We start from the raw sequence: 27,719 nt of genomic DNA, 5'->3' as shown, positions 1-27,719 counted from the left end.
ATGGCTAGCAATGCTTCCAAGCAGCACACAATCTACCCCATGGAGAAAATATCCTTTGGATCTGTAAGTTTAAAATTTCTTCCTTTTTACCCTTTAAATACCTAGAATGAGTTTCTTGTATGTGATCATAATGTTTCTGGAAATACATTTTGTTGTCAGTTTCCCCTCTGCTGTATCATCTTTTACCTGTCTATTTGTCACCCCACCTATATTCCAGGATCCAGTCCATACAAGTGACTAGTTCTATAGAGTTAAAGTGGCTGTGTCATCCCATGCTTGTACATTTTATTAGTGGAGGGTGATAGAACATTATATAATGTAGTAACACTACAAGATACTGAAAAATTGCATCAAGCTACTAGTAAGTGTCAAACTCTGCAGTGACAATGTTTGCGCATGACAGATATTGTTGTCATTAGTAGTACATTTTACCACAGATGATGACATGAATGTTTCCTAGCTACATGGTGATTTGATGTACCTGTTACTAACAGAATTATCCCAATTTGTATGTCATTGTGCAGTATGAGAACGTTTACTGTCCCGTTTTGACGGTGGACCGTGTGATATAAAGATGAAAATGAAATTGATACTATTCTTGTTTTTCTTTCACTTTTCAGCGGGAGCTCCAAAAGCGATATGAAGAAATACTTGGACCCCTCACACTGTTTGCACCAAAGTTTGATGAAGAAGGTGACATTGCTGTAGATTTGATTTAAACCGTTGAGGATGGGCTGATTTTGCTACAACACGCATTTCCCATAGACTCTTGCCAGAGTGTACTCCTGACTCGTCCTCAATGGCTTAACTTTAATGTTATAATTGATTTACAGATGGTTCCAGTCTTTAGTTGCAGATATAGATATTGGAAGAAAAAACAATGTTGTGTTTTGCAATAAGTAAGAGGAAATGTAATGATACAGTTGATGGATATTAATAGTGTGTGTATTCTTCTCCTGTTTTTTTTTTTACTCAATAGATCAAATCTTTTATGTGTATGAACACTTTTTATACAGAGAAATTTGATGGGTAGATGATTCACCATGTAATGTTGAAATTATGTTAGATTGTAAAAGAAAAAAAAACCAGGAGTATCTTTATTTGGAACAACGTGCCATAATTTTCTTTACAATTTGTTTAGTTGTTTCGTCTTTCTCTCCATGGTTTCAGGTGTTGTGTAGTCCCAACCTTTTCATGGTTTCATACTTCCACAAATCTATGTCGTGAAAAAAAAACCAAACCCAAGTATTAGAGTTAGGGACTGTTGTCAAAGCTATTTATGATTATAAGCATGCAAAGAATGTTTTCCATAATTTTTCAATACGAAACATTATATATTTGATATTTCTAATGCTTAACTGGGGGTACGTGTTTGAAAAGATGTGTAAATAATTGTGTTTTTTTTTCTTTTGTGTAATAAAAGTACACCTCTCAAATAAATCAATAGCTTTATGTAGCAAATCAAGCCAACATATGACTCTTTGCTTGCACAGATACCTTTGATTGTAGAAGAGCTCCAGTCAGTCCATCTTTGTTTGCTTGTTTGTTTGTTTGTTTGTTTGTTTTTGTTTGTGAAATGAGTTCTCTCTGTACAGATGTGTTTCCTCTGTTGTAAATTTGACTTGTCAATGCCTCAATGTCACCATCTTTATCTCAAATTCAGCTTCAGAGAAGGTTGATCTTGAAGTGGAGAGGCCAGTTACTCCAATTGATGTAAGTCATCTTATTTCAGTCTTCAGAGCTATGTATTCCTCTGTCAGAAAAGCTCTGCATCCACATTCATCACTGTGAAGAACTTATATAAAGCTATTAAAGTTATATTCTGTTCTGTGCCCCTGATACACAAAGGGACATTTTTTTTAAAGTTTCATGTCATATCGAAATGCAGTAAAAGGGGAATTGTCACACTTTTTCAGCAACATGAAACTAGCATGTAAATAAAAGCACATGAGTGTATTGCTTGTTATATGAAATACTATTTTATATCTTTGATTTCAATGCATGGAGTAGACCATTGTTGTAGTATAACTGCTATGTGATATGCAGTTGTCTTCAGATTTGTAGTTATGTAACATTAGTGAATTTGTTGTCCTAAGGCAGACCAGTTACATGAGTATGTGCTGCCAAAGCTCTTAACTGCTGTGGCAGGGGTAAGCTGTTTGAAATGCTAGCTCAAATGTTGTGAGCATCCACGAAATTAAAAACCTGCAAAATTCATCTTAACTGACTGAGTGCGAAGAATTACTCTCACAAAATTTCCACTCTAGTAGTTGGAAGGCATAAATGAATCAAAACTGTGGACATTCTACCTTTAATCAGTATCGTACAGAAGTGCTCTGTGTGCTCTCTATCATTATATCCACCACAACACTCTAGTGAGCGAATTTCTTTGGTACTATGATTCATAAATGTGTGATTTCTCTAACCCCCCCTTCATCTTTGCAGGAGAGCATCAAGGCTCCGCCCACCACCTTTTCTCAGCTAGCCAAGTTGATCCGGCGGCGGATTGCAGCTGATCCAGAGTACACTCATCTGACCACAGAGGAACAACAAATGCTGGTAAAGATGATGCTCAAGTTTTTATCTTTCAAACTAGAAAATCACTCAGAGAGGGCAGACCCCTGCTAAGCAGCTCATTTCCACTCATACAAGCATGCTGAAAATACAATTACCCAATTTCCCAAAATAAAAGCCTTTTGTTTACGTCATCAGCTTCCAGCTACGTGGTGCCAAACCTCAAAAAATGCACAGCTTGAACTCCCGAGTTCATTGACTCTACCTGCCAAAGTATTAAAAATCCTTCATAAAATATAAACATTTGCAGATTACTCACAAAATTTAATCATCTGTTCCTTTAGTCATTCTCAACCTTTCCTGCAAGTTTCGTCCAAATCCGTTCACAATATGTTGAGATATTTTGCATACACTTTGACAAACAAGCAAACAAACGATGTCGGCAAAAACATTGCAACCTCCTTGGCGGAGGTTGAAAAAAAAAACAACTGTGACTGCGGTGTAATCCCAAATTTCCACAGTCTTCCAGGTCACCTAGGCTGTATACCAAGCCCTTCATGAAGTGGAAGGCAATATGATATAAAACAATGATTGTTTGCTGTCTGCATCCCTTTCCCATGTCTTTTTCAATATTTGAAGATTCTGAATAGCATTGTCCTTACAAGGGCATAATAAACTGTTGTTTGGGGACATTTATTTTGCATTTACATTTTTCTATTATCAACATTCATATGAATCTCTATATTTGTTGTTTACTCACCCTATCAATCTACTAGGCTGGTGTGATCATGGGAGAAGTCAACTCCATCTGGCCCGACATCAGAAGGCAGGTGGACGACCCTTTCTTGGTGAGAATTGTCTTGTTCCCAATTATATATCACTGATAATAATGTAGCCAGATGTTTCATATACATGTACATGTAGTCAGAGAACTCTTCGAATATTCCAGGCAAGAAATATTTTTTTCCATTCCGTAGATCGTGACTGCCCTACTTTTCTCATTGACCATTATTGTTCATTTCTGATGTTGCCTTTGCTCTGTGTGTCTTGGTCCTGGATCATCAGATAAGAAATATTCTGTGATTAATTTTGCTGTGGCTTCATTTCTTTTAAGAAGGTCATTTTAAAGTGAGATTCCTCTATGAATACCAATTCTTGACTGCTGTAAAGAATTTGAATGTTCGTAATTGTCCTACGTGGTTATGGTAAATTGTCCCCTAGGTAAATTGTCCCCTAGGTAACAAGACCTCGTATCTCAAAATCATGAATTTTCAGGTGCACACACACATACAAAAAAAAACCCACCAAACTTTTAAGTTTGCAACATTTTCACAAAATAACATCAATGCTTATGTCAAATAATGTCAAAACATTTGTTTTATATTACATCAGTAATTAGAACATTCAAAAACTCAAATCAGTATTTTAGATATTCATACTTGAGTTATACGGTCTTTGAATATGCCCGTTGAGATATGAGGTTGTCACCCCATGTACGTTATGTTTGTGCTGATATCAAATGATTACCATTGATCTATCACTTGATATATTTTGTACAGACTTTTGAAGAAAACAAGGAGTTACAGCGGAGAATTACTGTTCACATTGTCACAGTCTGTCAGCAGCTCTTTCAGCATTATGTGGAAAAAGCAAGAAGTGAGTAAACTGATATATATGCCAGCTGTTACTTTTCTTCTTTTTTTTGCACTATTTTGTAGGTTTCATGGAAAATGCTCTTTTATCTAACTTGTATTACTGCACTCGTTCATTGCAAGAGAGGTAAAAATGTGATTTTCACCAAAATATGCCTTTTTAGCCCTCAGAATACTGAAATGCTGTATACAAGGTTGGCACCCTTGTTAAAATTTTAAATACTAGGCATTCATATTTAAATCTTGATATTGCAAAACATAATATCTGCTTCACTAGATACAGAGTTGAAAGAGGAAAATAAATCACCGAATTTGCAACATATTTTCACCACACAAATTTATATATTATTCTAACCACCCAACACAAAGTACTACTTGTTTTGTCTTGCAATTGCTGATTAGATGTTATGAAATATACAAGTTAGATACAACACACATGTCAAAAAATGTACAGCTGTAAAAGTACTATTGACAAAGTATTTTGTCTGGCTAATGTTTTGATTTGCCTGTATGGACACAATATTAGTGTAACATGATATGATTTCATTGCTTTTGTTTTCTTTTTCATTTTGTACAGTGCTACATGACAAAAACGTGTTCAGTGGAATTGCCAACATGAGTAGACTGAAGGCACAGGTCTCGCTGGATGCCAACAAATTGTAAGTTCTGACCCTTTCTCTTCATTTGCTTTGTAATTCTTGATGTTTGTTTGCCAAACTGTTTCCGTAAAAGCCATAGACTCAGCACTGATAGTTTCAATTTTGTTGAGTGATAGTTAAGAGATTTTCTTTAACACCAATATCCATTGAGTAGTTACTTATGAAGTATCAGCTTCAATAGCATTTTTTTTTTTTGGGGGGGGGGGAGGGACTGCAGATTGGGATGGAAGTAGTGTCTGAAATTAATGGTTTTGAGGTAATGAGTTGAATGCATGACTGTTTGATGTAGTGCTGTGCTGTAAGTTCTTGCAAAATCTGTTTAGAACTTAGTGTAAAGAATGTATAGTTAGTGCCAGGGTGTTTTTGTTTATACTCATGTTGCTTTGTTGGGCAGCTTGCTCCATGAGGGATGCTACTATATGTGCCATTGGTATGAGAGCATCACTAACTGACATACAGCCATGTTTGATCAGATTGAACAACTTAATGCATACCACTTAATTGGGCAATCTAGAAGGATTTTAATCTTTTCTTTTCTTTTGTCATATCTTCTATCTCTCCCTTCTTCCTAATGTGTATCTGTCACCCTCTCTTCTCCATCTCATCCTTTCTCCCTTCTTTTCCCCTCTCTCCTCCTCTCCCCTCCCTCTCATTCGCTCCCTCTTTCTCTCTCCATCTCTTTATCCTCCTCATCCGGCATCCCCCCCCCCCCCTCCATCCACAGTCTGAACATTCTTGCCATCCGTCGTCACATCGTGGCAGACATCAGGGGGGATTACCCGGAGTCGGAGGACAGCCACCCCATCAGGGCCTCCCCCAGACCCCCTTCCAGGCAGTCCAAGGAGGACAAGGTTCCCCTTTCCTACCAGAAACTGGTAAGATGACATGAATGCCACATATATCTCTCTTACCATCTCAACAATAAGTGGATGTACAAACATTTTGCTGGTTCTGATGATTATAATGGTAGTGATAAGGATGCTGATAATGATAATGCTCATGATTAAGATGAAAATGATGATGATAATCATAATATTTACAGAAGTTATCTTTTTGCTCTTAACTGTCTTTGAATAAGATTGTATGTGCGACCTGTATTATTATGAACACCAAGTGAAAAAGAAGGAACTAGTCTGGGATGCTTACTTGACAGTAGCACCACCACTCAGCTGAAGCCAGTTCATGGCAGTTACACAATGATGTTTGAAAAAAAAGTCCAATGCCTTACCTCTCTTTCATTCTCTCTTGGCCTTATTCATAATTTGTTAGCCTCCAGTATCAAAGGCAAGTTATATTTCAATCATCATTAATCATTAATTATTATAAGTCATAATATGTATCCATGATTTGCCATTTCCACTCTGTTTCATAGAATGCTCAAGGTGCATGAAAATTGAAGCAATGAGTAAATCAGAAGTTGTACACTGTGATATTTTTGTCTATATGGCAGACATCATACACTCAAGGTACATGAGTGAAGTAGAAAGTCATGGATAATGGATATCGTCCAGTAATACATGTATATGATTATTATTTGTGTGATAGAATGACAACAATGATGCAGACATGTCATGGGAAAAAAAAATACTACTACAGTTGAACCTCTCGTATCCGGACAAGTCGGGACCGGGGCTCATCCGGATAAGGGATTTGGCCGGATACGGGAGATTCAGTGTTTATACATGTACTACACATGTACTGATGTAGCCCATTGTAGTACCACATGTAGTAATGTGTATACTGCAACCTTTTCATTGTTACACTCAGTAACAGACCCCAAAATAGAGGTTCGTGTTTCCAAGAATGAAATCATTTTCTTTTATAAATTCTTGGGATGATTTACCTAAATAATTATTAAGAAATGTATCAAGTAGATCTTGAAAATAAACAGTACGAGTCGACGAAACTACGCTTCAAAATTCGATCATCACGGCTCGGCAAAGTCGACTGTAGGTCGCCATTGTTAGATGGTCTCCCTCTCTCTCTTTGTGTGTGTACTCTGTGTGAACAATTTTTGAGTGTTCAATGTCATTCGTTGCTCAGCCAATGACTCAAAACAATGCATGTCTATCTAGTCATATCGACGGCTGTGTATGGACCTATATGTGGCAATGCGATATGAGAGGACTCGAGCGCATAATCTGTCCATGTTCTTGCGATGATTTGGGGATGCTTGGGTGTGTTAAAATGTCTGAAGGTAAGCAATTTGGAAGGAAATTTGATGTAATGTATGTTAATCATGTTGGAATTAATATGTAATTCATGTGTGTTTGTGTAGGAGTTCTCAAGGAGTTGGGAATCCCCATTATTTAAAAAAAAATCACAGCGAGATTGCGTTTGTATAATAGAGAGGTCCGGATAAAGGGAGGCCGGATAAGAGAGGTTCAACTGTATGTATGCCAAAGTTGCATCATTTGGAAATATCATCCATGATCCATCTCTCCATCTCAGATTGAGACCAGTCGGCCCAAGCGGAGGAAGCACCACCGGCCCACTGTGGAGCAGCAGATCCGTGATATGACGTCCCAGTTCCCGGCCCTCCACACAGCCAAGGTGATGGATTTCCTACCAGACCTCCAGACCATGGAGAGGGGCATGATGGCATCACCCATGGAGGAGGAGAGAGAAGCCGAGGAGGAGGATGAAGACGATGAGGAGGAGGAGGAAGAAAGGAAGGCTGAGAAGACGGAAGAGAAGCTGCCCGCTGCATCTGTTGAGGTCACAAAAAGTGAAGACCTTTCACAGTGAGTCCCTTTACTTTTCATTTGTTTGTGTATTTTTATGCCTCCGCAACGAAGTGGCCGGAGGCATTATGTTTTCGGGTCGTCCGTCCGTCCGTCCGTCCGTCCGTACGTCCGTACGTCCGTCCGTACGTCCGTCCGTCCCGTTTTGTTTTTGTCGATATCTCAAGAACCGTGTGGTGGTTTTACATCAAATTTGGTATGAGGGTATATCCTTGGGGGATAATACTTTGTGTGGATTTTAGGGTCACAGGGTCAAAGGTCAAAGGTCACAGGTTATTTTGTGAAAAAAATTTGAAATTTCATGTTTTTCTCCATATCTCGCAAATGGTTCAAGGTATCTTCATGGAACTTAGTATATATGCTTGTACTGATGGGCAGTGATTATCTAGGGAAGTTGGGGTCGTGGGTCAAAGGTCAGGGGTCAAAGGTCAAGGTCAACTCCTCAAAATATCACTACTTTCCTTAGAATGCAATATGCCTGAAGGTTTTTTTTTTAAAAACTTGATGTATGGCATGTATTACCCAATATATATTTTTGGGGAAGTTTCTTGCCAAAAGGTCAAAGGTCAAAAGGTCAAAGGTCAAGTGAAAGTGCTAAATTGCACTTTTTCCTCCATATCTCAAAAGTAACTCCAGGTATCATCATGAAACTTACATATTTATGCATGTTCAACCTAACAGTGATTCTCTTTGGAACTGTGAGGTCAAAGGTCAAAGGCCAGGTTTAGATAATGCTATTTTCCCATTTGATACTGAAATTATACTTTTTCTCAATACCTTGAAAAATTACTCAATGCATAAACTTATAAAAGGGTCAAAAGTCAAGTAAAAATCATCAGTTCCCCAAATACCTGCACTCTGACATTTTAATCATTCATCCAATTGAACCTAGTTCTAGGAAAGTGAACATTCAGCACATTTGTGTCAAACCTGCCCTTTTAATATTTTGCCAATTGTGTGAAACTGTCATCACACATTGTCAAGACATTGTACTATAGACCTATTAGGAGAACCATGCATTATGGCGGAGGCATATCAGTAGCCGTAGCGATATGTCTAGTTTTTTCTATTCTTTTAAAATGAATGAATTTTGATGTGAAGCATGGAGAATTCTACTTTATACATCAATTATCTGCAACTCTTTCCCATAACTGTGGAAGTCAGACCACTTTTTATGCCTCCGCAACGAAGTGGCCGGAGGCATTATGTTTTCGGGTCGTCCGTCCGTCCGTCCGTCCCGTTTTGTTTTTGTCGATATCTCAAGAACCGTGTGGTGGTTTTACATCAAACTTGGTATGAGGGTATATCCTTGGGGGATAATACTTTGTGTGGATTTTAGGGTCACAGGGTCAAAGGTCAAAGGTCACAGGTTATTTTGTGAAAAAAAATATTGAAATTTCATGTTTTTCTCCATATCTCGCAAATGGTTCAAGGTATCTTCATAGAACTTAGTATATATGCTTGTACCGATGGGCAGTGATTATCTAGGGAAGTTGGGGGTCATGGGTCAAAGGTCAGGGGGTCAAAGGTCAAGGTCAACTCCTCAAAATATCACTACTTTCCTTATATTTATGCAATGAATGAAGGTTTTTTTTTTAACTTGATGTATACATGTATTACCCAATATATATTCTGTGGGAAGTTTCTTGCCAAAAGGTCAAAGGTCAAAAGGTCAAAGGTCAAGTGAAAGTGCTGAATTGCACTTTTTCCTCCATATCTCAAAAGTAACTCAAGGTATCATCATGAAACTTACATATTTATGCATGTTCAACCTAACAGTGATTCTCTTTGGAACTGTGAGGTCAAAGGTCAAAGGCCAGGTTTAGATAATGCTATTTTCCCATTTGATACTGAAATTATACTTTTTCTCAATACCTTGAAAAATTACTCAATGCATAAACTTATAAAAGGGTCAAAAGTCAAGTAAAAATCATCAGTTCCCCAAATACCTGCACTCTGACATTTTAATCATTCATCCAATTGCACCTAGTTCTAGGAAAGTGAACATTCAGCACATTTGTGTCAAACCTGTCATTTTAATATTTTGCCAATTGTGTGAAACTGTCATCACACATTGTCAAGACATTGTACTATAGACCTATTAGGAGAACCATGCATTATGGCGGAGGCATATCAGTCGCCGTAGCGATATATCTAGTTTTTTTTTGCAGTTATACTTAAGTGACTTGCTGGGTCATTATGGAAGTTCTATTTTGTTTTCATTAAATCACCTGATTTTTTTTATGCCTCCGCCAACGAAGTGGCCGGAGACATTATGTTTTCGGGTCGTCCGTCCGTCCGTATGTACGTACGTCCGTCCCGTTTTGTTTTTGTCGATATCTCAAGAACTGTGTGGTGGTTTTACATCAAACTTGGTATGAGGTATATCCTGGGGGGATAATACTTTGTTTGGATTTTAGGGTCACAGGGTCAAAGGTCAAGGGTCAAGTGAAAATGTTAAAGGGACGGGACAGTACTGGTTGAGGTAAGGATTCATGTTTTGAACATTCCTAAGTGAGATAATGAAAAGCCTTTTATGAAATATGAAAGAGCATGTAATTCTAAGAAGGATCCAACGTTTATTTGATGAAAATTGGTTTTCAAATGGCTGAGATATCCAAAAAAGTGCTAATAATAAAAGGCAACATGCCCCAACTTTAGTAGTATCTCTTTGTTTCACCTTGCATGTTTTTGGATATCTCAGCCATTTCAAAACTGATTTTCATCGAATAAACTTTTGATACCCCTTAGAACTGCATGCTCTTTGACATCTCATAGAGTGGTTTCTGAATATCTTACAAAACGTGAAAAGCTAAATCTTCACCTCGACCAGAACTGTACACACCCTTTAAAATTTAACTTTTTTCTCCATTTCTCACAAATATTTCAAGATATATCTTCATGGAACTTAATATATATGCATGTAATGACTGACAGTGATCATTTAGGGTATTTATAGGTCATGGGTCAAAGGTTAGGGGGTCAAAGGTCGAGGTCAACTCATCAAATTGTCATTATTTCCCTCTCATCTACTTTATGCAATGCCTGTAGAATTTTACTTGAAACTTAGTGTATGCATGTATTACCCAATACAGATTCTCTTGGAAGTTTCTTGTCTAAAGGTCAAAGGCCAAAAGGTCAAAGGTCAAGAGAAAGTGCTAAATTTCACTTCTTCTTTAAACTTATAAAAGGGTCAAAAGTTGGGTACAAATCCCTAAATACCTGCACTCTTATTAGACAGTATAGCCATTCATCCAAATAAACCTAGTTCAAGGAAAGTGAACATTCAATGCATTTGTGACAAACCTGTCATTTTTAATAATTTGCCAGTTATGTGAAACTGTCATCACACATTGTCAAGACATTGTGCTATAGGCCTTTTTGGAGAACCATGCATTATGGCGGAGGCATACCAATCGCCATAGTGACATTTCTAGTTTTTCCTGCTTCCTTCTTCTAGTATCATGCAGTGAACATTATTTCAAGAAACAATTTCTGTAAAAAGAATTCGTGTGACACTTTCTGTAGTACCAAAGAGTAAAGAACAATCATAAAATCCCTATCTTAGCTCTTCCTGAAGAAAACTTAATTGCTCTTTTAAATTAATTAAAACCTACACAGATGACACAGTAAATGTTTTTATACATAATTTGGACAAATAAAGAAATGAAATGACATCATAAAATGGATAACACTTTGCCTTTTCCTACCCCTGGAATTTCATAAGAAGTACAACTTCATACTGATGTCATTGAGGCTTATTTTCTTTTTATCTCTCTAAAGTTTTGTTCATCAACTTGTCATTCTTCATGTTATCATTATCTTTTTGCAGGAAAATGTTAGAGTCAGATACAGGAGAGTTCAGGCTGCCTCGCTCCAAGTCTCTGCCCGAGTTCCATCCGTACGAGTCCATCTGGGAGGAGGTGGGCTTCGAGCCCCCATCGGACGAGGGAAGGCCAAAAAGCGCCACCAGACATAGGCAGAAGTACAACCTGGAGGACCCAGACCAGGCAGAGGAAGAGGAAGAAGAGGTGGGGGTGATGCTGTACTGACTTACAATGACAATAAAATAGACAAAGCATCAAATCGAGCATTAATTGGAGGATTGATTACACAGAGCTGCCAAGTCTCCTTGATTGTGTTGGAGGTTCCCTGAAAACTTTAATACAGTCAAACCTGCCCTAGTGATCACCTGTCTATAGTGACCAGCTGCATGTACCTCATACGGCCAGTAAAAAATCCCCCCCCCCCCCCCCCCCCCCCCGGAGAAAAGCCATGTTGAAGACCCTGTTTACTGTTACCAACTGTCTATAAGGGCCACCTGTTTTGTCTCTTCTTAATGGCCATTTGAGACAGGGAGACTACATTTATATCTCTTTCCTTTTCTGACAAGAGAATATCAAAGCCTCGCTAATTTAAAGATTATTCTTACCAGTTTAGATGGATGTAACACACAAATATCTCCCTCATTGCTTTGTGACCCTTATTGATCTTGATGTGTGAATGTTTGCATGCCTGGAATACATCACTACAGAGTGATAAATGGTTTCCAATATTGATTGAGTCTAATTCAAACACTCTATTGATAGTTTATTGGATTGCAGTGAGATTGATGTAGATAGATGTCTATTCCTCAGAACTTATAATAGATGATAAATTTCATTGGGGACAGGTCACTACTGCTTCATCTTTTGAATAATTGTGTTTGTAATTAGGCATTTTGGGCTTAGTGTAATTTATGACAGAACTTGCAAAAAATTTACAAGTCATTTCACAGCAATATCTCTTTTTTTTTTCAAATTCTTATTCACGTAAAATATCAGTTGTCAGGTATGATCCATCATTATGTTATACATAATGCATGAAGATAAAATAAACTATGAATTATCTACACCTTAAAATACACATAATGTTCATGAAACAAAGCCAACAAACGATGTTTCACTCAGATATGCCAATAGTGGTAGCCTCAATCAAAACCTATCTTGCCGGTTTGTTGAACATGTTCATATATAAACGTTCCCTTGCAAACTGACAGTGGTTAACTCATGATTTTATCATGTTTAATTTGATTGACCCCACAATGCTGTGCAGACCAAATCCAAGCCCACGGCTGCTTCATCAGTCAGACCTCCGCCGACAGCAGGCAGGCCGGACTCTGGTTACCTCATCAAGCAAGACCTGGAGAGGCTGTCCACCTACCGGTCAGCCAAGACGGAGCGGAAGAAGGAGGCTCTTCCAGAGGAGGAAGACCTTCCTCCTTTACTGCAGGTATGCAGAGTCATCACCATCATTATCATCATTCTCATCTTCATTGTTATTATTGTTTTCATTATCATCATCTTCTTTTTCTATGTTTTTGTAAGTCCCTTTCTCTTCTTCTACTTCTTTGTTTTCTTTTTTTCTAGTTCCTATTCTATATCTACTTCTTTTTCTTTTTCTTCTGGTTACTTTTCTGTTTCAATGTCTACTTCTTTATTTTCTTCTGCTAGTTCCTTTTCTGTTCCTTCTACTACTTTTTTATGCCTCTGCCCAAAGGATGCCGGAGATATTGTTTTCGGGTTGTTTTTTCTTCCATTATGATGTTGCTCTTCCCTTTCTCCTTCTCTTCCATGAATAGACAAGAAGTAGTGATGTTACAGTCTTTTGTTCTATCTTGATGCGGATCCCAAACAAGATACCGTATCCTTATGCAAGGCTTTTGGCAGTGGGTTGGAACTGGGTATGAGCATTGTTAGCAGTGGTTATGTTCAGAGATATTTGGGTTACGTGAGGTTGTTTAAATCCAGTTTCCATGGCAATGAATGGCTATGATGTCACACTTCGGTACTCTACTGTAGGAATTTAAGAGCACATGCTGTATGCGGAAAGGTCATGTCAAAATTCAAGTACATGTAAAGTCAGTATTGGAGTCACATAGAAAGCTAACTTACAGTGGGAAGATGTAAGGGTACATACAGTGGACAGAAGAAAAAGATACTGAAATTTAGACATATTGGCTTTGGATGGTATCTGAGTGTGTGTGTGTACAGGTATGCAAATGTAGGTTTCATATTTTATATCTAATGGGCAACGCATGCATGTGTAGAAGTGTATGTGTTCTTTGTGCTTTCTATGCACAGGTTGAAATCAGTTGTCACAGTGACGTTACTGTACCAGTGACTCCTTTGCACTGAAATTGGTTCTGGTGTGATATCAAAGATGGGAAAGCAATGCTAGTCTTCTTTGCCCAATGCTCTATGGAGTGCAGTGTAATATATTTGCAATTCTTTTCACTGCAGGCTGTGGATCACAACGAGAGACAAGACAACAGAAGGGCTGAGATGAGGAGACTACAGAGGATAGCTGAGGGAGAGGCAAAGAGGAAAGAGGAGGAGGATGTGTGAGTCTTGACAAATACTGTATACACCATATATTTAGCAAGTTATTACCTCCGCCAAGGAAGGAGGTTATGTTTTCATTTTTCTTTGTTTGTCTGTTTGCAATATAGCTCAAAAAGTCGTGCAGGGATTTGAGTGAAACTTGCAGGAAAAGCACAAGGAACAGATGATTAGATTTTGGTAGTTATCCAGGAATTTGTGTGGATTTTTGAAGGATTTTTAAAAATCTTTTGGCAGATAGGGTTAATGAACTTGGAAGTTCAAGCTGCGCATATTTGAGGTTTCCATATGCACACTAAAGTGTGTGCTCTGCTCGCCAAGGCGCTGCGCAGCATGAAGGAAGCTGATGATGTAAACAAAAGGCTTCTGTTTTGGGAAATTGGGCAATTTTCAGCATTTGTGTATGGAAATCTAAAAGGAGTTGCTTGGTAGAGGTCTGCATTCTCCGAGTGCTTTTCTTGTTTGTGAATGGGGCTCCCAGACAATTTTGTGAGTGGTTAAATTCACGATTGTTGAGTACAGTAACGAATGGAGAAAAGTATGTGTGCATGACACATATATGTTGGGATAAGTGTTAATATTTTTTAGTGTTGTTAAATTTGCGAAGAGCACCCGACTTGCAAAATTCAGGAAATGAAAACCCAGTGAAATATATGGCGTATACAGTACATACACATGTATACCATGGCCTGGTGCTTTGCACTCATCTCATGTCTTTTGGCCTTGTTTCAAAGTGAAACGTGATTTATTTTCGTATTTAACCAGCTGCAACAATCATCGGTGATACTGATAGGGGCTTGTAGCTGATTGATTGTGGTCACATGTATCACTTGTAAACATTGAAAAATGAGCAAAGACAATGGGATTTCATCCTGATAGAATCCCATTCTCTTTGTTCATTTTTCATTCATATCTTATATATCTCTGGCCAGTTTCCTTTTGTTTGCATTTCCTTGTAAACATTGTTACACTTCAGTGGTACAGGAATCTTGAAGACATTTTAAGGTTGAGCAGAACAAACTCAAGGGCAAATTATTCATCAAGGGTACGTTACACTATCAAAAAGACGATTGAACTGGTTCAAAATTTGATGGTTGTGTATGTAAATACTTTCCAATGAGCATAATAAACTTTCACAAGAAGCATAAATTCTGATTTTTAGATACATTTATTCAGAATGATGACAAAAAAATGTTGTGTGTTGCTCTGTTCTCTGAGTTGGTTTGTAGACAAGACTGGTTTGATGTTGTCAAGCACTGCAATATTAAGTAACTTCATGCCTACCAGACTTTAGTACAGTCCTAATGTGGTCATTCTCGTGACGCAACAAATGTGCCCGAATTTTCTGTGCTGACCTGAATGAGGAATTCTCGCAAACTTTTCAGTGTTGAGATCCGAGAGCCCACCCACCCGCAGCCAGCGACGGTCACCACCAGGCTGCCAAACAAGGCCACAGTCAGGACGTCGGACATCAGGGTGTCCGAGAGGATCAGCAACACGGAGGTGACCCTCGACCTCTACCAGACTGTCTTCAACGAACTCAACAATGAGGTGAGGCGAAGTCTTGATCAACTAGGACAATGAGTTTCATACAGAGAAATAGAGAAACAAAGAAAAATAGAAAAGCATTCCTAGAGTGCGGACCCCCACCAAGCAGCTCATTTCCACCCATTATGCACACATGCTGAAAATAGCCCAACTTCCCAATATAAAAGCCTTTTGTTAGTACATCACCAGCTTTCAGCTCTGTGGCACCTCGCCAGAGCAGAGCATGCGCTTTAGAGTGCGTATGCAAACCTCATATACACTACAAATAAGTTCATTGACCTGAACTGCCGGGAGATAAAATTAATGTCCTTCAAAAATCCATAAAAAGTCCTGGATCACTACCACAATTTAATCATCTGCTCCTTTTGTCATTATCAATTTTTTCCTGCAAGTTTCATTCAAATCCGTTCACAACTTTTTGAGATACTTTGCAAACAGACAAACAAACAAACAAACCAATGCCAATGAAAACATAAGCTCCTGCCTCGATAGAGGTAATTAGAAACCAGACAGACACATAAACGCAATCCATGGGCAAGGCAGAGGAGGTCAGAGGGGTTTGACAGGCTTCATATGTACGTCAATGGTATTAGGAGTACTCTGCAGAATTGATTGCTTCTCAGCACGAAAGAGAAGATAGCCCATAATTAAGGCCATGGGTTCAACATAACAGTCATATGATTTCCCTACTCTTCCATGGAGCTACTTGAAATTTGCATTCCCTTATTCTTTCACCATGTCAAGTTTGACATCCAAGAGTTGCTGAAATATTGGAACTGATAACCAAGACAAAAGAAATTTATGTTTATGATTTCGATGGTAATTATAGTCGTTGTGTTGCACATCATTAATACTTAAATAATCTGTGTAATTATGCAACCTTCCATGAACCCCAGTTCTTCTAAAATTATGCATAGATAGTTAATTACAGTCAAATATGTCCAATAATCGGCTAAGTCAATTGAAGATAAAAAGGACCCTTTTTACATCCATTACCTGATGTATGCATCCCTGTGTACATGCAGAAGTCAAATATCGCCAAAGGCGATGCATCTTCTTCAGCGCCATCAAGATTGACTTACGTGGAGTTGACTGCATGTACGTGTGTTGTTTGAAGGTTTGCATGGTGAAGTAAATGAGGGAGAAAGATTTGCGGTGACACCGTGTGTATGTAGTCCTTAACCGGATCGTTGTTTGGCAGAAGAGCCTAGAAAGAGGAGAATTGAAGAGGGAAGCGACATATCGTCGGGTGCCCGTGCATTGGCCGCTAACGCAATACAAATTGTATTGCGTTAGCGGCCAATGCACGGGCACCCGACGATATGGGGGTTGTAAGGAGGGCAAAAAGTGAAGAGTGGGGGACAGTAATGGGCTAGAAGTTGAAGTTGCACTAGTGGAGACGGTAGAGAAAGGAACAGAGAGAGAGTGGTAGGGAAGAATAGAGTGAGAATCAAGTATGTATGTGATTTCCCATAAATTTCTTTACAGGTGGACGGTAACACTATCAAGAAGTTGGATGCAAATCTGTTCAGAGGCCAAGAAATCAAGGAAGTGTACGAAGAGATTCTCAAGACACTACCCACTGATCATCTGTTTTATGATACTGTAAGTAAAAGTGATGCTGTATTACAGTGTAGGTTAATCTTCTGATTGATGTATGTACGTGGTAAGAAGAAAAACAAAGTCAGTCATACATCATTAATGAGCGAGTATTATGTTCATTACAAAACTTTTAGTAGACACCTAGTCCATACACACCATGAGTTCTTACCAGTAGACTGACATAATGGAACATGGCAAGTACAAAATTGTGTTTGGTCTATTCTCCAAGTCACAATTTGTAATAACTCAAATTTGTATAATCCTTGCATTCTGAAAATGCATCCTTTTCAGGGCTGTGTATTTTACAAAGAGCCATTGAAACAACTATAATACGTCTTACAAATATCATCTATACTCGTACATCATCAGTGAAAAAACTCAAGTATGCTGCTTATTACATTACAATGTTCTGTTCAGTGAATTGATGCAAATGTTTTAGTCAGTCAAATGTCTGCATTTTTTAGATATGGTTGAGAAGAGCAGAGATACATTTTATAAGATGATTATGCTTTTTACGCATTAGGTGGACCAACGTGTTGGTGAAAGTATTGTTAAAATTGGAATATTCTGTCAACTGCAGAGGGAGTGCATCATCTAAACTAAATGCAAGGTATCTTGTATTGTGTGGAGTTATAAATGGCATCTGTCATGTATCACCCTGATTGAGATTATGATGATGTGCAAGTGGAACTCTGAGATCATTACCCATCTATCCCTGCCTTATGTTACACTCCATTGTGTGTTTATATTTTCTCTGTCTGTAGGATAACTTTGTTGAGACGGCAGCGGGTGAGCACTCCCTCCACAAGGCTCCCCTCCTGGCCTCCACCACCCTGAACAGGGGCAAGAAGGAGCGCATCCTCAACCCGGAGCTGGTCCAGAACCAGGGGGCGCCCTGGGGCATTGAACGGGATGAGTGGTGCAACAGGTAAGTGATTGGTCCCTTATAGTCCTGAGACACATGGCAGTAGTTTGTTATTTTTATAAAGTGTTTTGCATGTATTAGCAGCTTGTTAATCCTGATTGTACATACTTGATATGCTGATTGGCATGTCTGCTAGAATATTTTCTTCAGCAAATGGCACAGGTGTCAGGAGAGTAGCTGTTTGTCATACAGTTAGGTCGAGTTTGGACAGATAAACCAAATGCTGGTAAAATAGCATGTCAAGTTATAGCCGAGTGCCTATGCACATAATAGGGATAATGGATAAGCGTTGTAGTGATTGGAGGCTGAGCATATCTGCGTTTTTTGATAGCTTACCAAAATGTCAAACTGTACGAAAGAGTTTTCAGTGGGAAATGTAAGTTTCCATTCAGCTAGTGCTGTGCTGAATACTCTAACTCATTGTATCTGTTGTCTGTCATTTAGCATATTTTTTCCCCTCATTTTTGTCTCTTTCCCCAGTCCCATCTTCAATGCCACATTTGCCAGGCAGAACCCGGCCAAACCTCACCTGGTCAACAAGAACAGCCTGATGCACAGCGTCAACTTTATCAGCGACCTCAGCATGGGCAAGGGCGGGGCTCTGGGCGGGGCCGGTGGAGGGACTGGCATGGGGGGTGGCAGCTACGGCTTTAGTGATGGCTTCGGTGGAGGAGGAGGAGGAGGAGGAGGAGGGGGAGGGGCAGGAGGAGGGGGTTTTGGGGGCATGACGGAGAGTGGCTTCGGGAGACCCATGATGATGGATGATCGGAACGCGAGGGCGTACGCCTCTTGGCTCCAGTGGTGGAAGAGCACGGTCAGCGTTGATGACTACATCAAGTACATCTCCACACAGGTATTCTTTTTTCAGAGCGCCCTCTTGTGGCAACCATAATGATGCCAGCAGGTCTGGAGACAAGTCAAGAAACTTTACAGATTTTTTAATTCTTTTTTTTTTTTTTTTTTTTTTTAGTGAGAACTCTATAGAAGAAATTTGTCATTGTTAGAACATGTTTCCATGTATAGATAAGTTTTTATTGTTGAATGAGTAAGATACGGTTTTCAAGCAACACACATACGGAGCCAATCAATTTTCGGAGTATAAGCATTCAAAGACTTTTATGTGACCAATATCACAGGTTACAACATGGGTTTGAAAGATTTACAGTCAACTTCTCCTTCTCAGATGAAGTAAATACATTTGTACTTTAGATTAAGATGATATGGCCAACCCCATGTAACATTAAAATTTTATATCCTAATGTTTTGTTGATACTGTGTATTTAAATACTTTAAAAGATGGCTGGCAGCAGAGATTGTTCAGAAAGTGGGGAAAATCAAATTTTTTGGGCATTGTTGCTAGTTTACTATTCCTTGCACATTGGATTTATAGGTTGATTTCATTAAGATATCTCTCAATTATTGTGTAAAGTTGTGTAAATCCATATGGCAATTTACTAGTCACAGTATTGTTGTGTGCGATAGTGAGTGGTAGTACTGTTTATCCGTTACCTCTAAGATGTGGTGATACTTTCACGCAGATGTTTAATCCACCATGGTTGTAGTTAGCAATGAGTAGGAATGCTAGTAGTGGAGTTTAAACATAAGACATGGTTTTCTCTTCCCAATTGCAGGAGACAGATTTTCTAGGGGCAGTGTACCATTTCTATGACAGTGACACTGAGAGTGATGCTGACAAGACTCAAGAGAAAATCAGCTCCTCCAAGCTTCAGAGGCAGAGGTGAGTTCCTGCGTTACCTGGCTCTGTCCACCTTCCCCCCCCCCCCCCCAGTTCTTTCACTAAACTGCCAACATCGTGTTTCACTAAGCTTTAATGAGATATGTGATTGATACAGATGTGTATAGAATTCTAAGCTGCATGCTTTAAGCAAACTTAGCTCAATCATTTACTGGGACTAATCTCCACACTATGTTGTATGCTGTCATTTTGTATTCATGACTGCCATTAAACTTTGTATCTTAATTGGAGAGAAAAAAAACAACAACCCTGTTATAGAAAGTGCAGAAGCACTTGTCAAGAAAAGAAGAACCATCATAGATGTCTTTTAATGCAGATCATGATGATTTGTAAAGCTAGATATCAATATATTTATGATGAAACTGCTTTGCTGTTATCTTGTTATATGAGCCAGAGATGAGATCTCTTTGATGTATTACAGCTGAGCATCCCTGATTTCAATTCAAATATGTGCATAAGTTTAATTTGTGTGATGAACACGTGATGAATCACTGGTGTTACTTCATTTTAGTTGCTTTTCCATTTTGAAAAATGCCATAGCAGTGAGAAGGGCCGACCAATAGTGGGTGAGGGACAGAAAGGGAAATGGGTGGGGAAAACTGCTACTTTTTAACAAAGAAACCTCTTGCTGACACATGTGCATTTGCTGCATTCCTCTTCATCTAGGGATAGGGAGGCTAAGTTGGACGAACTGCGCCAGCAGAAGAACGAGTTTGTGCCCGGTCAGTGGAACGTCGGCAGCATCATGCTAGGAGGTCTGGGCAAGGACCCAGAACTGGAAGGTAAGCAAACTTTGTGCATGACTGTTTTTTGAACAAATTATTTTCAAACTAGAGAAGCACTCTGAGAGCACAGACCTCCACCAAGCAGCTCATTTCCACCACTGATCTTGTTCTTCCATAATGCATGCTGAAAATCCCCCGATTTCTCAATATAGAAGCCTTTTGTTACGTCATCAACTTCAGGCTGTGCGGCGTGGCTCACCCTAGCTTTAGTGCGTGTATGCAAATCTCCAAAAATGTGCGGCTTGAACTCCCATGTTCATTGGCCCTACCTGCCAAAATATCGAAAATCCTTCATAAAATCCATACAAATTCCTGGATTACTACCAAAATTTAATCACCTGTTCCTTGTGCTATTTTCAACCTTTCCTGTAAGTTTCATCTAAATCCGTTCACAACTTTTTGAGTTATTTTGCACCCAGACAAACAAACAAATAAACAAATCAACGCCGATGAAAACAACCTCCTCCCTTGGCAGAGGTAATTACACATAGATTATTTTCAGCCCAGGTTGATTGTGGATTCTTGGAAAGCAATCAAATACTAGAGCTCCAGTTATTAGCCTGAAAGAAATTCAATATCTCATTTCTTAATCACTTTTCTTGTATTTTTGCCTCAGATGACGACGAAGATACAGAGAGCATGTCTACCACCAACATGCAGCGGGTGATTCGTCGCACCCACTCCAGGGTCAGCCGCAATGCCTCACGGAACACTGGCTCCCCGCGAGGGGGGAACTCCCCTCTGCTCGGCCGGCAGTCCTTTATGCAGTCCAGGGGTACCTTCAGGACCGCCAGCCGTCTATCTATGACCTCAGTGAGTTCTACATCCCTTGATCCCCTTTCCTCTTTCCTTTGCTGGGTTCTTTCATAAAATTATGTTTTCACTATTTGCTGAATGATCTTGTGTATCATTACGATTTGACACAGAAGATTTTTAGCCATGTTCCATTCATGCCACATCATCTACTGTATACGCCATATATTTCGCGAGTATAAATTTTTCGCGAATCAGGAATTCATGTGTATGTCACATTCGCATCGGGATCATCAGAGTCAATATTTTTGCGCGTCTTTAATTTTGCGAATAGTACCTGACTCGTGAAATTCGCGAAATATTTGGCTTATACAGTATTTGGGAGAAAGCTACACTTCGTGAAATTAGTGCAATCACATTGCTTTTTAGCTTTTCCGAATTAAACAACAAACAAACAAACAAACAAACAAACAGTGACAAGATGGCTGCTTTATCAGATCATTTTTATGTTCTTTTGGAAGTTTGCAAGCTGTGCTATATTCTTTTTTTTTTCTTAAGTTAAAATGTTACCCACAAGTTATTTGGACTAAACTTTAAAGCATTCTATTCTTAAAGATAATAAAAAGTTTTGGTACCTCAAAAGTTTCCCTGAATTTCCTTGTCTTGGTTTGTGTTTCACGTTAAAGTACGTTGTCTGTGAGAATTACTCGCCCAAAAGTGCTCTCATGTCTTAGTAATCATGCAATAATGGTTTCGTACCAGAGCCGTCGCCGTACAGCGTCGATGAATATTGTACGAAACCACTGACTGCGACCAGCAGCGTGCAGCCCATTGTACGCATAGCTAACTGCGACCAGCAGCCCCATACGCATAGCGTAATGGGGCTTCGCATTGTAGCATTCAGGATCATGACAGAATTAGTAACGGCCAGCGCATGCGCACACAAACATCTTATCCGTTGATGGCTTTGAAATTTGTGCGCATGTGATGTGTTCGCATGCACTGGCTGTAGTATTCAGTGTATGTAGCTCTCCCAAGGTCCTCTCGGCCGAGTCACATTCAGTCATCAATTCGAACAGAAAGGGACTATAGGCAGAACCAAACGTTGCCCGAAGCCTGTTTTCAATACTTCACCTTAATTGGTAAGTCTTCAAATTGAAGAATTTTTGGGATTTTAAGTTAACATTTATCCTGCAATACTAAATCTGTCATGATCCTGAATGCTACAATGCGAAGCCCGATTACGCTATGTGTATGGGACTGCTGGTCGCTATGCGTATGGGGCTGCTGGTCGCAGTTTATTGCATGATTACTAAGACATGAGAGCACTTTGGGGCAAGTAAGTCTCACAGTGTTAGTTATATGAAAGGTACTTTAACCTGAAACACAAACTAAGACAAGGAAATTCAAGGAAACTTTTGAGGTACCAAAACTTTTTATCATCTTTAATGAAAAAAAAAAGAAAAACAAATTAATTTTGATGTACACACTAAAATGATATGATCTAAGCAGGCACTCATTAACCAGATGTCAGTCTTGTTTGTGGCTGATTACCAGATTAAAGTGGGTGTGGATGTACAATATCCTTGAATATCTTATTTTCAGTCAAATTTATAATAATACTCAATAGCTTCCTTTCCGTATTTGTGTCATATGTCCTCATAGCATCCTATGTCATTGAGTCACAACAAGGATACCTTTTCTTAATGGACTGCAAAACTGCTGTGATTCACAAGGTCTGCGTATGAGAAAGTAGAAAAGACTTGTATGTATATCTGTCAAATGGTGCATACCAAATTTAATTCTTTGAAGGTAAGAGATGGGAAGAGAGAATGGATAGAGAGTTTATTGAGTAGATAGATGAAGAGAGAGATAGAAAGGAGGATTATGTGCATGTTAAAAATGAACAGAATTGATCAATGAAGCTGTAGTTGTTTGTGAGTTACGCTGACATGTGACTAAAATTGGAAAGCCAGAACTCAATTTAGAGGGCTGAATCTCACAAACACACCACTTTTGACGTGCCAAATATCCCTGAAGCCACACACATCCCCTACTAATGACCATCTCTAATAAAGGATGGGAACCCTTATAAGCGCCAAAAGCCATACATTCACCCTGTCATGTTAATTCTGCAGCTGTGCATCCTGATTAGCTAGAAAGCTTCCTTGCATACAATTGTATGTATGTCAAATTTAACAAACACTCTTGCTCCCCCAACCACATGTATGCTCATTTAAGCAGCTCTACTACATTGCACTTGTTTTCCATATGTTTAAACACTGCGTAAGTAGATACATGTGTGTCTTGAGCCATCTACAAGACTTTATAGCAATTTTAGTGCTGCACATAATGAAGAAGTTTACTGTATGCACCATATATTTCGCCAGTCAAAATTTTCGCGATTCGGGAATACCCGACAATTTCGCAAGTGGTTGAATTCGCGATTGTTGAGTCCTGTACTGAACGGAGAAGTGTACACGCGTACGTCACATTCACATCGGGATCAGAGTCAATATTTTCGCGTGTCTTTAATTTCGCGAATAGCACCCGACTCGCGAAATTCATGAAAATAAAAACCTCACAAAATATTTGCCATATACAGTACTTTGTACAGCATTTCTCATTGACAGGTAAAGAATTCAATTTGTTTATAGCTGGCATAAAGATTTAACAAACGTGTATTGGCTGATCCAGTGACATTGTTTCTTAGAGGCCAAATGTACAGTATCAACCCACCTACCTCAGGTCAGACAGATTACCTCAATCACTTACGATTGTATGTCATATGTACAATTCTGGGAGGGGATTCAATTCATTTGTATTAGACTGACCTGCTTATCATCAGATGATTTTTCAGATCACGACCTATTAACACATAACAATCATGTACCTTGGTGAGTGAATCTTACTCGAGAGAGAAATGAAGAGGGATAATGCAATGTACAGGTCTCTGATGTAAATACACCAGTCAGTCAGATGTAAAGAAACTCAGAATGTGGTCTACACCCTTAACACATCCGTACGTAATACTTCCCATCTCACCATTTACCAGAGGTCAGATACTGGGTCGGCAGCCAAGCCAAAGATCACGACACAGACTCGGCTGGAGAACATCTGGATCTCCCTCCAGATGCCGGACAACCTTCGTCTGGACATGGCCATCAAGTACAGCTCTGATGAGTATGTCAGGCTCTTGGAAGAGGTTAGTCTTAGCCCAAGGATGCTTCTCCATCTTCCTAATTCAAATCATTCTCAAGCACTGTACAAAACAGCGTCACTACGGAATTTTTGTGACCATGCATTAGGGTATGCATTTATGTTTGGTTATAACCATGTGTAAATTTACAGTTGTCAACTCGGTTGGCCTTTCCAAGAATGAAAAGGATAGGACTTCGCAAAACCTTGCAGAAAGGTTCAACACACGTAATTCTTATAAAGGTTCAACACACGTAATTCTTATAAAGGAACTCAGTTTTACATCGAAAGCTTTCCGCCTTACCATTTTCTAAAAGTAAATGGTAAAGGACACTTCTGAAAGCCTGAAGAAAACAACCATTATGTGTTGGTCTATTGAAGCAAAAAGGTTGTGGCTCCAAACTTTATTCCAAGCACCTGTGCATATTACAACAGTCATATTTCTTCTTCTTCTTATCGTATGATATATGTGTAATTAAAGTGGTAAGTCCGTTCTGCCAAGCCAGGTAAGGACATCGTCTGTTGACCGTCACATTACTTCCTACATTTACCAGGTTTTGCAAATATCTACTTTTGTTTCCCCTTCCATTGCTTCCACATCATTTCTTTCTTGACTTGCTGTAATTTGAAAGCATGCTGATCTGCTCTTTGTAAGTTAGAACCTCTGACTATTTCATGCCTTTGTCTCATCAGGCCATTGAGGCATGGCAGCTGGCGGTGAATGCCATCACGGAGAGGGAAACCATCCTGGCTTCCCTCGAGGAGTTTGAGAGATACGCATCCGACCCTGACAGGTTCTTCCAGAAAGGTCAGTAACCCTCTCATCCCCCAATCCCCTGATATCTTCAACAGGCAAGCCTTTAATTTGATTTACTTTAGTGTGATTGGAAAGGAAAAAATATGTTGTCAATCTCAAATTTACTCTTAAGTCTTTCTGACAAATAGTCTCCCTGTTTATGGATAATGTTTGAGTTGGACAAAACTGTGAATGCATTGGTAGTGATATTACTTTTGTTAAAAACAAACCAAACAGGTATGTATATATATTTTAAGAGTAGACTAGAGACTTGTCCATATCCCCTTCATATGAAACTAAGCATTCAATCACTTTTTATATCACAAATTTTAATCTTAAGAAAAGTAATAATTACATCATGATTATGGAATTGTCTGCAGTATTGTTACATATGGCAGTTTGTCACTCATTTTATGTAGGTTACAGAGGTTCATCAGTGGCCCGTTTGGAGGAGGCAAAACACAGGAGTGATATCTATGCATCGCTGGCCACTGTGGATGCCAAGGTCAAGAAACGGGTGAAGAATATTGAAAAGAAGTTTGGCGACACCGTCACTTATCAGGTGAGTACAGTGGAACTTTGCTTCAAAGAGGTCGGATATAACAAAACCCTCTTACAACAAGATGATTTTGCATGTCCCAGCTATTTATATTACTTTGTTTTTGTCCCTTGATATAGTGAGAAACCTGATGGAAAGTAATTGTCATAGTTTTAGGTCCTCATTATAACAAAGTTCCCCTGTGCAAGGGATGGAGATATATTTGGTGTAATGAGACAGAAGGAGGGAATGAATTTCCTGCATACCAACAAAATCATCTACCCTTATGGTATATTTTGCCATCACATGTAAATACAAACAGTCTAGAAGCAGTGTTTTGACAAGGAGAGATCCTGTGTGTATCAAGAAGTCCAAATTCATCACATCAATACTTTCTCACTGTCATTTCAGTTGTGAAGAAAGAGCAAATGCAGTGTTTGTGAGGTGTGATGGAGACTTGTGTGCTTTTCATGAATGACAGGAATGAAAGTATGTGTTCTTTGAGAGAAAAGTAGCAACAACAAAAAAGATGAAGTCAACTTCATTGATTGTTTGTTTGTTTGTAATGGTATATTGTTGTTTTTGTGGGGTTATTCTTGGAATGTTTGGTTTACTCTCTTTTCTAGACACTGATGAACTGCTTGTTCGAACCTTTAGGTCATTTCACAGTGGTCAGATTACATGTCTAGCATTCCTGTTTCCGTTTACAGGGTCGCACATACTTGGAGAAGATGAAACTCGACTGCACAGAGATGCTGTACTGGCTGCAACAGGAGAGGCGAGAGAGGGCGCTAGAATATTCCGCCCTCATCAAGGACGTGAAGATACCGCTCACAGAGTTGCCTCCGATTCACAACCTCGCTTCCATCTCTCAATCCACTCTCTAGGAGCTCTGTGTCCCCATATGTGAACAGCAAGATAAAGTTGTCTGAGTGTAATAGCATCAATTTGTTTTTTGTTTTGTTTTGTTGTTTTTTTAATAGTTAACCACCCCGAAGTCAGTTCAATGATCCAAGGTTTGGGAATCTTCACACTTTTAATAAAGTGTGATATTCAGAACTGCAGCTTGTGTGTTATGATGAAGAGCTTGGCAGTATTGTAAAATGCATGAAGCACTGTAATTATGATGATGCAAAAAATGAGATGGAAATGCTGGAAATTTCCAGGCAGCATCAAATCAATGTGGGAGAAAATATAAAGTCTGTAAAGTTTACCAATCAATGTTTCCCTCAGGGAGACTATGTTGGCATATTTTACGCATTGCAGTAAAATTTATGCAGTAACTGTGATCTCGTTGTTCTTTCTCATTAATAACAAAACACATGAAATTTGTCTGTTTCTTGATCATATGTGACATTATCAAAATTAAAGTATATCAGAAGTGTATGGTCAAAAGTCTCTTTCCTGTAAGCAAAAACCAAATCTATCACGGTCCAAATCTTCCTTCAACATGCCAAAAAAAGAAAAATATGTGACTTAGTTCACATCTTTGAAAGCCTTGTTAAAGTTACTGTAGGAAAAAGATGTGTAGCATGTCACTAATGAAACTAAAACAATATACTGTACATGCAAGAGTTTTTGCTGAAGTAGAAAAACTCCAAAAGAAAAATTGAATGTCAGTTTATAGTCATCTAACGTGGCTTTTGTGGGAATCTCCAAGCAGCCATCTTGTCATTGTAAGTGATGTTGCTGGCATAGAAATCTTTTGTTTAGAAATCTAGAAAATAGATAGATGGATGGATTGATAGATAGAAGATTAAGCAAATAATCATTGACTACAAGGGTCATGGTACAATCAAACATCACCGACGCGATGTTAGATTGTATCCATTGCCCGAGAAATAGGATATGATTATTTGCTTTATATCT

The 27,719-nt window shown here is 39.0% G+C and overlaps 1 protein-coding gene across 1 annotated transcript; it reads left to right on the top strand.

Moving 5' to 3' along the window:
- LOC139745552 (coiled-coil domain-containing protein 87-like) lies at nt 1-26,737 on the top strand. Its single transcript, XM_071655947.1, has 23 exons — nt 1-63; nt 621-693; nt 1,664-1,713; nt 2,446-2,559; nt 3,291-3,362; nt 4,074-4,170; nt 4,744-4,825; nt 5,550-5,700; nt 7,277-7,569; nt 11,402-11,606; nt 12,676-12,840; nt 13,851-13,951; nt 15,335-15,500; nt 16,986-17,102; nt 17,864-18,027; nt 18,505-18,877; nt 19,656-19,762; nt 20,447-20,562; nt 21,182-21,378; nt 24,374-24,523; nt 25,210-25,324; nt 25,732-25,874; nt 26,561-26,737. Exons 1-23 carry the CDS (start codon nt 1-3, stop codon nt 26,735-26,737), a joined length of 3,291 nt encoding a protein of 1,096 aa, XP_071512048.1.
- The last annotated feature ends 982 nt before the right edge of the window (nt 26,738-27,719 follow it).

Source organism: Diadema antillarum, unplaced genomic scaffold, assembly GCF_040938485.1.
Source record: "Diadema antillarum isolate AM-2024a unplaced genomic scaffold, OU_Dant_1.0 seq00001274_RagTag, whole genome shotgun sequence".
Lineage (NCBI taxonomy): Eukaryota > Metazoa > Echinodermata > Echinoidea > Diadematoida > Diadematidae > Diadema > Diadema antillarum.
This window is presented reverse-complemented; position numbering and strand designations above follow the sequence as displayed.